The sequence below is a fragment of the Corvus brachyrhynchos genome, unplaced genomic scaffold (assembly GCF_000691975.1).
Source record: "Corvus brachyrhynchos isolate BGI_N302 unplaced genomic scaffold, ASM69197v1 scaffold56, whole genome shotgun sequence".
Taxonomy (NCBI): Eukaryota; Metazoa; Chordata; class Aves; order Passeriformes; family Corvidae; genus Corvus; species Corvus brachyrhynchos.
Genome location: NW_008238664.1, coordinates 4,605,947 through 4,620,452, shown reverse-complemented (window position 1 = coordinate 4,620,452; position 14,506 = coordinate 4,605,947). Strand labels below are relative to the sequence as shown.

Here is a 14,506-nt window from a genome sequence, read left to right as displayed (position 1 = left end):
CGGAGCGTTCGCCCCGGGTACTGCACCCTCCCACCTGCCCCGGAGCTGCCCCGGCATGAGCTGGCGATTTAATTACTATTCTAATTTTGATGGGGAATTACGGTGCTCCGCGGAGCAGGGAGATCAGTGATTCCTCGCCCTTTGGGAATAGAAATATACATCTCATGAGGAGGCAGCTGGCAAAGAAAAGCCAAGTAAATCCGTGTGTTGATGACGATTAATCAGTTATTTTCCTCTGAGTCAACAGATGTGAGATCCCGCCGTGGAGCCCCTTGGGGCAGGTCAGATCGCCCTCGGCCCAGAGAGCCGAGCTCTGCTGCCATTTTCTGACAGCCCAAGCCCAAGGGGAATTGCAGGGACCGGCTCCCTGTCACACCCGCAGGCTGTGAGGAGTGTGGCATCCAGGTCTTGCTCACCTACCCTTGGGTACCTGAGGTGGCACAGGACTGTTAGTGGCTTTTCATGGATGTGCTCTGTTGTCTCAGACTTTCACCCTTTTATCTGCTTCCCTGCAGGCAGTGGTGACTGGAATCCTTCAGGTGTGCCAACACACCAGCAGCAGGAGAACGCTCCACTGAGCAGGAGGATTTTTTTCGTACCTAAAGCTTTTAGTAGGGTGAGGTATAATTTCTCCATTTTCCCTTGTAGCCTGCAGGAAGGCACAGGTCTGGGTCTGCCTTGTTTTTCTGCTGTGAGATGCCAATTGCCTAAGGATGGGGAGTAGGAGAAAAATCCCATAACCTGCTCGGCGGTGATTGAAGTGCAGGATTATGTGCATTTTGTGAGGACGTTTTTAATGAAAAAGGAGATTGTAATATAGTTTTAATGCCTCTTGCATTACTTGTTTTTCTTCCTTCAGTATTTGAAGCTAAGGGATTTTTCAAATCTCCCCAAGTATTTTTTAATAGTGTTTTGCTGTAATTATGTGAAGACATGATTTGTCATTCCATAATTGTCAGGGTCCTGAAATAGAAATTAAATATATCCTGATACTATCAGAAAAAAACGATTTTATAAGAATATTTCCATTAAATACCAACAGAATAAGATAATTCTAAAATTCTGCTATTTTGTTCCTTGTTTTCCCAGCCTCTATATACATAAGATTCTTGCAAGCAAATTAATATCCATTTAGAAGCTGAAAAAAGGCTTTTTGCAGATATTTAGCCAAAGCTATCCAAACCTCTGTTAGATGTAGCCCACCTTATAGTTCACAGATTTTGTTAACAAGGATGAGCAAGTAAATGTATGCACACATTTTGATGTGGTTGTCTGCAAAACTTTTGATCATCCATAGCTAGAACACCAAAAGTAAGCTCACAATTTAAGCAGAAGCAACTTAACCCATTTACAGAACCACAAAAGTGATGCAGTAGTTTGGTTATAAGATTGTATTTCTAAGGAACTACTTTGTATTCACTGTTCTTGCATTCATAAAATTTAAGGAGGTCACACTTTGCTTATTTAACCATGCTATCACAAAGTGCCTATTCCAGTTCTAGGCCTTGCTTATAGGAAGTCACATAGAGAAGGCAGTGAAGCTGTGGTGAAGTACAGACATCACAAGTTAACCATGAGAAAACATGAAATGAGCTCTCTGTATAAGGGTTTGCGTAATAAAAGTCTCAGATTTTTATTACCCTTCTTTTGTTCTCTCCATGCAAGCATACTCCTTACAGGCATTACCTGCACGTCTTCAGCATTTATTGGTCATTTTGAACCTCAGCAAGAACTTGAAAACAAATACAGCTTTAACAGTATGCTCTCAAGATAAATCACTAAGGAGCTGTAGCCTTCTCAGCACTGTTTTGAGGGTTTTCTGTCATATCAAGATGGGGAGGCTGAGCCGTTGCATTGCCTTTCCATTACCCATTCTGTCTGCAACTATGCTGACTTTTGTTATAAAAATACAGACTATCTTTCACTTTCTTACCAGAATAAATTCCACTAGTGATAATTCATTTCAAATGTTCCCACATCCAAAACTCATCTCTGACCCAAGATTCTCACAAGGGAATGAGGTCTCTTTTCCTAATACCCGTGAAGCCCTTTCTAGTCAAACTGGTTCATGGGAGTGCAAAGCCATGGATTTTCTCCTTTTGGGCTAGTAGGTCAGATAATAAAAGAGTTGGAAGCAGAATCCAAATTTGAATCCATATCTGATGTCATACTAACAAGTTTCTATAGTTCAAGGACTTCTTAAAAGCCCTTTTACAGACATTTACTCATTTATTGCCCCTCCAAGACTGTCTCTGTTTGCATTTCCCAGTAGCGATCAATACTTTACTGCGTGCTCTTTCGTGATGAAGGCCATGGAGGATCAAGTAGTCCAAGAAGAACCAGGATACCAGGATGATGAGGTAAATGTATGATTGATTGAAAACTATGTGCAGCAAATGTTTGAAGGTATTTTGATAGTGTTACGAAACCCATGGAGGGACAGGAGGTCCCCAAAAACCATCAGGGAATTCAATGCATTTAAAATTTTGTTCCAGTCTACTACCAAGAAAATCTCATTCCCCTAATCCCAATACAGCCTGGCTCTTCAAATAATCTTCATTAACCTTTCAAAAGCTATGCACAGTTTGTAATGGGATTATCATTATTTCATCGTATTTTACACTTCTATATTAAATGCAAGGGGACTATCAGTTAATTGTCTGCTTCTGAGGAATGATCATCAGCATGAAAAAAGAGTGAGAAACTATGGCAGAAAAGCTGCAGATTATGATGATGATAACACGAGTTTTAACACATTACAGGATTAATTGTCTGTGAAGATACACTTTGTGGAAAAGATGATAAGCCTTTTTGGCTTCCTATGCTTTGCTTGTTTCAGTTGTCCAACAAGTTATGTATTATTTGTGAAAAATCAATAAATGTTTACAAATCTGAAACAGTCACACAGCGAGATAGATGTAATAACAAGAAAAAGCAACATCTATTTTTTTTCTGCTATTTTGTTTAGGAATCCTTTTTTCAGGATATTGACCTGCTGCAGAAGCATGGAATTGTAAGTATTAGCAATCACTTGATCACACTGAGTTTTCAAGGACAGAAGTCCTTGAAAAGCTACTGTGAGGTTGTTTCCAAAATTGTATACACATTGATGCAAATAACTGAAATTCCTCCTTGCAGTAAGTTCTAACTCAGTCAGCAGAGGCAAATTTTGCCTTTGGTGATAAGACAGATTTTTAGAAAATCACATTCACATCAGATTCCTAAATAGAGTGTCAAGATACTCAAAGTATTTAGCACCTAGCACTCTTGAAAAACCAACTGCTTGCTAATTTATTTGAAAACTGTGTGATAGATTATTTCCTGTTCCTGCCAATCTTTGTAATTACTCCTGCATTTTTTGTGCCTGTGAAATTACACTGTGACAATTGTTGCTATACTATTTTCAGCATGCTGGTGCAGGGGGTAGAGTAGGAGTGAGGAAAATATTAGTAGCTAGAGAAATAAGTGGTTAGTTTTCTTCATAAAATGTGAATTCCTATCATTGTTACCATCATCACATAAACACCACCTATTTATTTGAATTACTACTATTGTATGTTTATTTGGAGGCTGGCTCATGGGTTGGAATCCTATTCTACTCAGAGTTATAGAAGCAGAATAAAAAGCTGGGTTTGCCCGATGTAATGTGAGATTTGACTCTAATGAAAACGACTACAGACAGATACAGATGGGGAGGACATGTCACAATGACTCATCATTAGTCAGCGCTGTAGTTACTGGACTGGGCATGTCAGCAGTGCAATTGTTGACAATTTTTTTTTATTGGCAGTTCACTGGCAGTTTTAAAGTTAGTTCTGAAGAAGGATCACATGGTTGGGAGCTCAAACTATGGGGCAACATAGGAAAAATAAATTATTGCTTTAAAAATTTAACAACTTGATCAAAGAGGGTGACCTGGGCTGGAAGGGAGCTGTACTACCCTGTCAGTACAAAAGGAGGCACAGCATTCACAGAATGATACAAATGTATGAAAGAGTTTGAAAACTTAGAATAATGATTTAGGCTGTTCTTCTGGAGTTAATAAGGGTTTTCTGCTCCTTTCCATTATTTTTTTCTTTCTTCCAAGTGGTTATTCCCACACCTCAGGGGAAGTTTTTGTTCTCAGCTGTGCTAGTTAAAAGTGTTGTGCAAACACATGATGACCCATATCTGTTAAATTCATTTACCTGAAGAAATAATTTGTGTGGGCTTGGAATTTTTTTCCAAGGAGTAGAGAGAAAAACATTTACTGTATCTGCCAGCGTGCCCAAAAAGAGAATCAGATTAGAACAACTGAGACTGTGGTTAGATCATCAAAAGTGTTTTATAGGATTTAAGGTGCTGTTACCCCTCAGCCTCTGCTGAGTGTCACACACATATCACAGGATGAGAAATAAGCTTCCAGATAAACATGACTAATTTCTCACATAACCCCCCTCCCTTCTTATGCTCTATGCACCCACACACTCTAGATAAATAGATAATCTGTCCAGTTCATAGTTTTTTTTCAAAGGAAAATCTTGGCTGGAAATTGTAAATTGATGTATTATCCCATACCTTTCACATAGTATGCTTTCTTGTGAGTAATCTCTTCCTGCTTTTACATTTCCAGTGATGTTAGAATCATAAAATGAGGTGAGGGAAGGCAAAATATGTCAGTAGGGTGCTGTCTGAAGTTGTGCTGTTCCCAGTTTATGAAAAACTAGTAGCCTCCTCCAGCCCAAAGTGTCAGTCAGTTCTGCAGGATACATATGTTTTAAACTGGACATAGAGAAACAGCACAGCAGTTAGACTCAGCTTCCAATGATCCTCATGAATCAGCTCCCAGCTATCCACCATCAGATTATCTGGTTTACAGCTTAACTGTGCTAAGGGACCAAGGGCAGACTGAGTGTTACAAGGTGTCCTAGGTTGGGCTCCACACTATCTGAAATAATTCTGTACTGTTTCTTTACTACCATCTTTGATCTAGAAAAACTGACACTGAATGGGGAGAAGTAAATACCCAGACACCTTTCTCTCAAAACCACCAGGAGCTGTTCTCTGCATCATGAACCCTCACACCAATGTTACTCAAAATTTTGTTTTGTTGGTGTCACAAACTACACAGTGAAGAGTTTACTGTAAATCTGTTTCTTTCTTGAAAACACATGCATATGAATGTAAACTTAAAATATGTTTCAAAGGTTTACTTCACCTTCTAGCTGTTAACTGTCCTGAGTACTCAACAGGAGGGAAATTTCTTTGCAGAACGTAGCAGATATTAAAAAGCTGAAGGCAGTTGGGATTTGCACAATCAAAGGAATCCAGATGACCACAAGAAGGGCGCTGTGCAATGTGAAGGGGCTCTCAGAGGCCAAAGTGGACAAGATTAAAGAAGCTGCAAACAAGCTTGTTGTAAGCCTGTCACTTTCCTGAGAGTTTGAACTTATGCTGGCCTCTCCAAAATGCTGTGCAACGTTTCCCTTAGCAGATTTCCCACTGCATCATCAAAATAATTTTGAAAATTATTCTGCCTGTTACTCTAAGGCATAATATTTTATACTCCACAACAACCAGACAAATGCTGTGGTGCTTTTTATAACCAACCCACGTGAATGAGGCTAGGGGGAAAAGAAGATATTTATGTGGGATACTGCACTTTTAACTTCAGGTTAAAGCTAAAATAAACCTCTCATGTTCTCTTTGGTCTTTCCTAGGAACCAGGTTTCCTCACTGCCTTTGAGTACAGTGAAAAACGGAAGATGGTATTTCATATTTCCACTGGCAGCCAGGAATTTGAGTAAGCTTATCTCTTATATCCTTCCTTCATCCAAATGTTCCCAATAATCATTTTCGTTGTCTTTAATGAGACACAGAAATATAAGGGAATAAATACTCAGCTAGGACACATAAATCCCCTTGCATTTGGAGTTAGTGCTGGCTTAAAGAAGCCTGAATCAGTAAGCACCAAAACCAACTCCTTTTCTGAGGGTAAACTGGACTTTTTACAGTCGCTGAAAATAAATAGTTGGCATCCAGAAATACTGAATGTATAATTTTTTCACCTAGCAAAATAATCTGCAGGTTTCAGGTCAAAATTACAAGTCTTCAAGTTCTCCCTGGAGATATTTTTATGGAATGTTATCTTTTCAAATCTTATTTTCTCTCCTTTCTTTGCAGTAATAATTTCTGTAGATCTTTCCCTTGCACACAAAAAGGGAGATAAAGACAGAGTTAATTCTTTATGAATCAATGATCGTTTAGAGCCCTGCACTTAATGCATCAAGTGAGGGGCTTTAGGCCAGAAATTACTTTCCCTAAAGTAGTAAAAAGGTCTCTTTTTTACTTTCCTCATGTGATTTTTTGGGTTTAACTACATCATAATCCTCTCCCTTTCTGCAGTAAACTTCTGGGTGGTGGGATTGAAAGCATGGCAATTACTGAGGCCTTTGGAGGTGAGAGAACCCCATTAAATGAGTGTTACCGAACAAAGAACTGCAACTTACTTTTGATTTTAATTCAACTTGGATTACTTCTATCAAATTTACCACATTGTAGTTACAAAGATGAGTACCTACATGAGTGCCAGAAGAAATAATCCACTTCTCTTAATGTTTTCCCATTTTTCCTCTTCATTTGCTTGCAGACTAAGTTTGAGCTGAGTAATCATTACTGGGCATGCTGATTCAGTACAAAAAGTATCTTGCATTATTAAGACTATTACTAACATGCCAAAGTTCTCCCTGATGCAGTGTGTTCCTTTCCCGTAACAAAATTGTCACAAAAGGTATTTTAGTTATGCACACTTAGGGTACATTGCATTTTATGTAAGATTTTGAAATGACAATTAAGCTACTATTACAGTACACCTGATTAGTTGCTGCTTGACACTTCAGCAGTAAGAGTTCATAAAACACAGTACTCTTCCCTTTAGAAAACATAAACTGGAGACTAATGTGATTTGATAGAATGAGATTAATAAACTTGTAAGCTTCTCCTTGATCATTTTACTGGAAATGAAACCGGGCTAGGTTAATGGAATCAGCCATTTCTTCCCACCCTGGCCCCCTGTTATCACTGTTCCACAGGTGCCAAGTGGTTTTAACTTCTATATACAAGAGAATAAATCACTTTAGCAGTCAAGCACGATCAAATTAAAGCATTTCAGATTTTTCTTTTCATGTAACACATTTCTCCTGCACAGAATATGATTTTAGAAATTGAGGTTAAATGATTTTAAAAGGTAGAGATAGAAATGAATTTTGTAAGTAAGGGTGTTTCTAACTGCAGTAATTCCTGAATCTGTCGAAGTTGGAAAAAGAAACTCTGACTCTTTTTTCTCCTTTTCTTTATTTAACAGAGTTCCGGACAGGCAAAACCCAGCTATCTCACACTCTTTGTGGTATGTGTAATACCTTAAAAGAGAGTGATGTTTCTTCTCAGTGAATCCATTGTTTACTATGGATATAGTAACTGACTTTATCAGAAGTAAACATATAGAGACAAGTCAGAATCTTTTATTTTTACAAATACAGTGAAACAGATCTTGGTGACTCTTACCTCCATTAACTGTGTTTGAGTAGAGAACTCATAAAAATGGTTACTTTTTAATACTGCTCACATCCATGGAAGTTTTGCCATAAGGAGAGTGAAGATACTAGGCTGTCTTAGATAAACCAGTGAAACACACCATCTGGAAAAGCAGGGCACAAATATGGGTCACATGTAGATGGGAGCATTGCTCAGAAAAGGGCAGAGGCAACATTTTTTCTCAGCAACTCTTTGACTGTCCTGGTTTCAAGAGGTTTTGCTGAATATGACATTCTGAAAGGGCACTGAAAGGATACTACTGGCTGTCAGTAACTGGATAAACAGACTTTGGCAGTCACCGTATTTGGGCAGTGCCAAATACAGCAGGACTCTGATTTCCCAGAGATATCTCTCAGTGTGTAAATAGTAGTAAACAATAACTTATATAACTATTAATGCTGCTGGAATTACCAGACACTGGGTAGGCAAATTCTCTTAAATGAACCCTATATTGTAAAGTGAAATATGGCATATTCTGGAAAAATAAGGCCTCTTCTGGTTAGTACAGTGTAATGGTCAGCAGAGTCATACCATTTTGCATGAATGATTACAACTGGATTGAGTATTTTAGCTTATTCACTCCAAAGAGACAAAAATCCATAATCAGCAACTATTTGCATATCAGGAAAAATTCATATCCAAAGAATTTCTGATCATATGAGTTACAGCTGGAAAAAGAGTCTACTAAGCCAATAGAATTAATTTGGGTAGAGGATTAAGTGTATGTGTGTGTAAGAACTTACTAATAATATCCCTAAAATATACAGATTTAGTGATAGTACTGAGTAAAACAGTTTTGACATCATTAATTAAATCTCATCTGAGCTGTAATCAAGAAAAGCGGCTTGAGTTTATTGTCAAGATGGCAGTAAGACATTATACTCCTGATTTTCACATGGATTAAAACTGACAGTTCTTTGTGATATGGATAAACAGTTGTATTTTATTTTAAAAATAATAATAGATGGAATAAGAAAATATTTTTCCTGCTTTTTCATTTTGATCTTCTATGATTTTCCGTAGTGACAGCTCAGCTCCCAGGACCAAATGGCTACACAGGTGGAAAGATTATCTTCATTGATACCGAGAACACTTTGTATCTTTTTGACTGTTAAAAGCTACAGGTGTGATCAACTGGAAAGACAGTTCATTTTGTATAAGTAAATAGGAGGCTCCTGATAGCTTCATACACGTAAAACATTAAGACTGGCACAGAAATCCTGGAGAGCACAATGTGTAGTGGCCCACAAGGAAGTGAGTTTTTCTTCTGTCATTTGATGTAATCCAACCTGGAAAGATTAGAGTTAGAAATTGGATTTTATTTTAACTGGGGTGTTTTTTTGTTTGTTTGTTTGTTTTTGGGGTTTTTGGTTTTTTTGAGATCTAGTAGGCCTCCTACAGGTTATAGCAGCTTTTCTATTCAAGATAAATATATCTAAGTACTAAACACTATTTTTAACACGTCACATTTGCAGTAGACTGTGTATAAACAGGTTTTGCTCACAGCTAAATTCCTAGAGCACAGATATCCATATGTCAACCCCCCCGCCTCAAACCCTAAACACAAAACAATTATCATCGTGAGCCCTAAACTATCTTTAGGGTACGTGGGACAGCCTGAAGACAAAAAGTCAGTCTTCTCTAGGATTAAAATAAATATTCTTCTTTTTCCCCCATAGTCCTATTTTGGAATGGAGTTTTATTATTTTCAGAGCATGGTTTGCACACGGAGAAATCCTTAACTCTGACTAATGCCAGCCGGCCAGACCGCCTGCGTGACATTGCTGATCGCTTCAATGTTGACCATGAGGCAGTGCTTGACAACGTGCTGTATGCACGTGCATATACCAGTAAGGCCATTATTGCAACTGGCATGATATCTAGGTTTTTTTCTCCCAGGTACCCATTTTAATAATTCTCAGTTTATTAACACTTCTCAGTTTATTAACAGCTCCAACACTCTGTCACAAGACACCACTTTAAAACGTCAAGAAAGTTTGAAATGGGACTTCTTCTTTGAGAGTGCAATATAAACATAATATGATTAAAACATTTTCTGTGTGTCATTTAATTCAACATTAAATTAAAATGTTTATATTGCTTTTCAGTTCTTAACACAACAAAAAATTTTGTTCATGCAGAGTGAAGATTTTCACAAAAAAGTTTTTGTGAGATGGGTGAGAGGAAACTGGAACCTGCAAAGTAGATTGTCACTGAGCACTGGATTTAAAACTGCTGGCAGTGAAAATATAACCAGTGCAGACATTTAAAGTGGAATTTTAAAATTCAGGCTTTTGTTCCTTCACAGTTCTTTCTGATCCTAATTTCTCTTGGCAACTCTGCTTCCCACTAGGTGAACATCAGATGGAATTGCTTGACTATGTAGCAGCCAAGTTCCATGAGGAAGCTGGTATCTTCAAGTTATTGGTACAAGACTTTTTTTTCTGTATGCTTACTGTTTTCAGAATAAATGTTCCTATTTTCTTTCACTATATTTACTTATCTAGCATGATTACAATGCAGATCATTGACTCCATAATGGCACTTTTCCGTGTGGATTTCAGTGGTCGCGGAGAGTTGGCCGAACGACAACAGAAACTAGCTCAGATGTTGTCAAGGCTCCAAAAAATATCAGAAGGTAAGGGAAACATTGCAAGATTTGGAAAACATGGACTGGAGTCACTACCAGTAGCTGTTGGTAGCACAACCACCTAGTAGTCCAAGTGTATTATCAGTCAGGCACTGGCCCAGGGATCTTTCCTCACTTTACACCTCTGTCAGTTACCAAAAAGATCAAACTGATAATATATTATTTCAAGATGACAGATTGAGAAAACTTCTGGACTTTTCAACTTTTAGAGTTTTTCTAGAAATACTGTTAAGCCCTAAATGAGATAACAGGTTGTAGAACTGGACAAATATTCAGTAAGAGTAATTGTCTTCCCCGAATTTCAACAGTCTAAGTACAAAAGAAAGACAAAGAATAGAAAATAGGATGAAGGCACAGAGAAATAAAAAAGCCATGCCTCTTGCCACTTTCTCAGTACTTTGCAATGCTTTGAGGGATGATGACAGGATGAATAGAGTTCCTTCTCTTTGGAATGTCTCAGAAATGTTGATGAGTAATGAATAAATGCTTTTTTCATGAAGTAAAAAAAAAAAAGGCAAACAGAGAAAGGGAAGGAGAGGGAGCTGAGGGCAGGGAGCCAACAGAGAAGATGGGAACTGAGAAAGACTTGTTCACTGGAATTCTGAAAAGTGCTCATTTTTGGCATATTACAGCTGGAGCCACGCAGGAGCAAATCTAGGCTGTCTCCTGATTAACTGCAGCCATCAGTCATAAAGAATATTTTCTTCTCATTCATTTGAAATTTGAAGTGCTTCAGCAGAAGCCTTGCTTTTACCATGGATGAGAGAATATTTTGGAATTCTAATTGGATGTAGTCTACCTTCTTTGCATTGTTTTCTCTTGCAGAATATAATGTGGCTGTGTTTGTGACCAACCAGATGACTGCTGACCCAGGAGCAACTATGACGTAAGATACTTTTTCTCTCTCTTTTAAAAAAAATTCCTGTATTTTGTATTACTTATTTAATAGAGATGAGAACTGAGATTGTATGGAGAAAGAGGCACTGAAATGAAAGCTCAGATTGGTCATTGTTCCCTGTGGTATTAGGAATCATAAGTTAATGACACCTGTAAGTTTCTCTCAGTTTTTGGAATGAGCTTTTTTATGTTTATCTGCTGCCTGGCATGGTGGTATGATTTCACTGTGACTTAAATGAAGAGAACAAGCTATAAAAAGTATTGAAAAAGTACCACATTTTCCTTTGGAGCAGCTTATATGTGCTATTTAAGGTGTGTATTTCTTAAGCCTCTTGAATTTAATGATAGGAGAATGATGCCAGCATTGAACATTGAATGTCTTATGTTGAGGCAAGTGTGTTAAAGTCGGGTTTCTAATGTATATCCCTGTTGATTATTCATTACTGAGTTGAATAGGGCTCATTCTGACAGTTAATCACACTATTAACCTCTGGAATTTGCACAGTGAATCACCGCAATTTTCTTGCTAATTCAGCTTTCAGGCAGACCCAAAAAAGCCCATTGGGGGCCACATCCTTGCTCATGCTTCGACTACCAGGATCAGTTTGAGGAAAGGGAGAGGGGAACTGCGGATTGCAAAGATCTACGACAGGTAAACCACCTTTCCCTCACGGAAGGGAAGCTGTGTTATGAGCAACCCTAAGGTGACGAAGTTCAAGGTATTGAAGCTCTCTAGATGGTATGTTGGGAGAAAATCTGAAAGGACAAACTAATTAACAGAGTAAACAACTAATTAAAGTTGTCCTGCGTATTGCATACATTAAATTACATAATCTTTCATCATAAATCCTACTAGATGCTTAGCTCTTAATGAAGACCATCAAATACTTTGGTAGTACTGGTGGTCCCTTGGCAGGAAAATTCTGGACGTTAAATTCCCAAGTTTCCCTGACACGATAATTTCACATTTTCTGATCCTGACGATATTGATCACATCCTACAGTTTGCACATAGGTATAAAGGCACCGATGTATTCCAGGTTGCTCACACCCACAACATTTTAGAGACTATTTCACAACTGCATTTTACATGGCGAAACCCACAAGTTTCTTGTTTCTTTTTCTCCCAGCCCTGAGATGCCTGAAAACGAAGCCACATTTGCAATAACTGCCGGAGGGATTGGGGATGCCAAAGAATAGGTAAAAAAATGATGTAAATGTACAGCTAAAAACCAGCTGAGTAGTTGGGATGAAGATCTGTGCAAGGTTGACGACTACCTGGCTGCATTTGTAGCTTTTGGGAACTATTTAAGATATTTTGGGAGAACACTGGGATGAACTTTGTACAGTTCAGTTTTCCTGAACTAGAATTTGTTTCATTTAGGATCTTCGTTTTTCAATTGAACTTTTAGCACACAAAGATATAAGCAGTAAGATTTTGAATTGTTCTTAGAATCCTTTTTCTATGTTTTGTGAAAATCAAACCTGTCCTTTCACATGAGAGTGAATATACTCTTTCTTAATTTATTTCAAAGAGAGTGTCTAAGTGGTAGAATTTAACAGTGTGAAATGCAACAGAATTGGAATAAACTCAGTTATAAAATCGACATATATAGATGGAAAAGGCAGTGGGAGGAACAACAGCTCAAGAACTTGATGGGTTTTCATGTACTGTAGAGGAACAAATACATTTTTTAAGCCATTTTATCTCGCCTAGATGTTTATGTTTTTATTTAGCATTTTCTACTTTTTGGACAGAATGTTTTAAACCTGTTCTGATTAAAGTTAAAAATAAAGACTATGAATTAGAACAGAAGTCTGACTATGTTTGGGTGCTTTGAATTAAACTCCTCTCAATAATCTCATTGATCTTTCATAAGAAAAATAATCTGGGTGCAACCCAACACCTTAAAACCTTTTGTCTAGTTCTCTAAAGAAACAAACTTGATAAAATTGACTTGCCATTCTTCTAGTACAAGTAAGAATATTAAAGATTACTATTAAATAATAATAAATATTGTTACCACTAAAAAGAATAAAACAAATCCTGTGGCTAGATAGGAGAGAGGCTGGCACCAGCACTTACACCAAGGAAAAGGCACTTAAGATTCAGCTTGCTGAGGGAGCCAGCAGCACAGGCACAGCTCCGAACTAGCCAGAGATGTAGGTCACAGGGGGCAAAAGAAGAAGCTGGAAATAAAGAGGGAAATGAGGCATTGGGGGCCAAAATAACAATTCCATTTGCAATACCTCCAGTGCTCATGGAACTGCTTGTTTGAAAATAAACTAAACAATACACATACACACACACATATATATATATATATATATATATAAAATGAGAAAGTCTTACTTTGGTAATTACAATGAATCTAATTTTGGTATCTGGTCAGAGAACTTGTCCTCATGCATGTAAGATAACGTCAAGTAAAAAGGCAGCAATGAACAGAAATTCATGCAAGAGAAGCCTGACATTTTAGCCAGGCTTTTCCTTGTGACAGACCTAGAGGGCTTGCCTCCCTTAAGTGGTTTCTTAGCAGATAGTTGGTATTTTTCCCGAGGTAAAACACTATTTTTCACAGTGGACAAAAGTGTAGGGAGTTGAAGGCTGGCAGGCTGGCTGATCTGAGAGGGTCAGGAATGGATTGGCCATTGTCATTTAACGCAGCATCCAGTCCTTCGCACGTGCCAGGCTTTCCCACACTGGGCATTTGTATCCAATGGCCAAGTACCCAAGTACCCATCAGTGAGAGTGTGCAGTGTCACTTGACTCCCTGCCACCCACTTAAAAAGACACAGGTTTCTTCCAGTATTTTATTTTAAGCACTAAGATTGCTTTTTGCTTTCTCACACATGTGATACATATGTACATATATCTATAGCACTTGAAACTAAAATGGTAATCTGTGTGTCGTTCTAGGCTGTTATTTTTATCCAAGGGTCTGAAAGCAAAGGGGACTTGCTTTCCCTTCTGCCAGTGTAACCAGTTTTTGATAACCTGACAGCCCAGAAAGCACTGCTGCTAGCGATAACAGGGTGTGGGCCAGGGCTGGGTTTGGCTGCTGTAACCCCACCATCCATGGGACACGGCTCCTTGTGCCAGGACACACGGACCTGGCGATAGCATACACACAGCACAAAAGGATTTATGGCCTGTGCCACGTAATCGCCTCATGGATTATTCTGTCTTTCTGTGAGGAGTGTCTGGCTCATCTGGGGAATTCTCTCCCTGCCTGCTGGCGCTCCGGCGACGGCAAACATCATGGCCGCTGTCACTCTGCTCCTGCCCCAGCGCCGCGCCAAGATCCCCCTGCTAATCTGACATGGAATAACGTCGGCCCGCCGGAGCCGCCACAGAGGTCCAAGGGGCCGCTCCCGCCCCACCCGC

The 14,506-nt window shown here is 38.7% G+C and overlaps 1 protein-coding gene and 1 long non-coding RNA gene across 7 annotated transcripts in view; one reads left to right on the top strand and one right to left on the bottom strand.

Moving 5' to 3' along the window:
• On the top strand, positions 1 to 12,934 carry DMC1 (DNA meiotic recombinase 1). 6 transcript variants are annotated; one of them, XM_017737816.1, is made up of 15 exons: positions 1 to 17; positions 516 to 616; positions 2,270 to 2,360; positions 2,969 to 3,013; positions 5,251 to 5,397; positions 5,700 to 5,782; positions 6,385 to 6,437; positions 7,343 to 7,384; positions 8,596 to 8,668; positions 9,331 to 9,422; positions 9,926 to 9,999; positions 10,096 to 10,210; positions 11,048 to 11,108; positions 11,655 to 11,771; positions 12,249 to 12,934. In XM_017737816.1, exons 3-15 carry the CDS (start codon positions 2,304 to 2,306, stop codon positions 12,316 to 12,318), a joined length of 1,029 nt encoding a protein of 342 aa, XP_017593305.1. In that variant the 5' UTR covers positions 1 to 17; positions 516 to 616; positions 2,270 to 2,303; the 3' UTR covers positions 12,319 to 12,934. The 6 variants fall into 6 exon arrangements, 5 of the variants coding, with proteins under 5 accessions (XP_017593305.1, XP_017593304.1, XP_017593303.1 ...); XM_017737815.1 differs by lacking the exon at positions 1 to 17 and adding an exon at positions 24 to 194; XM_017737814.1 differs by lacking the exon at positions 1 to 17 and adding an exon at positions 24 to 405.
• The window catches only part of LOC108447546, a 17,548-nt gene that overhangs the window by 1,217 nt on the left and 1,825 nt on the right, over positions 1 to 14,506 (bottom strand). The window lies entirely within an intron of this gene.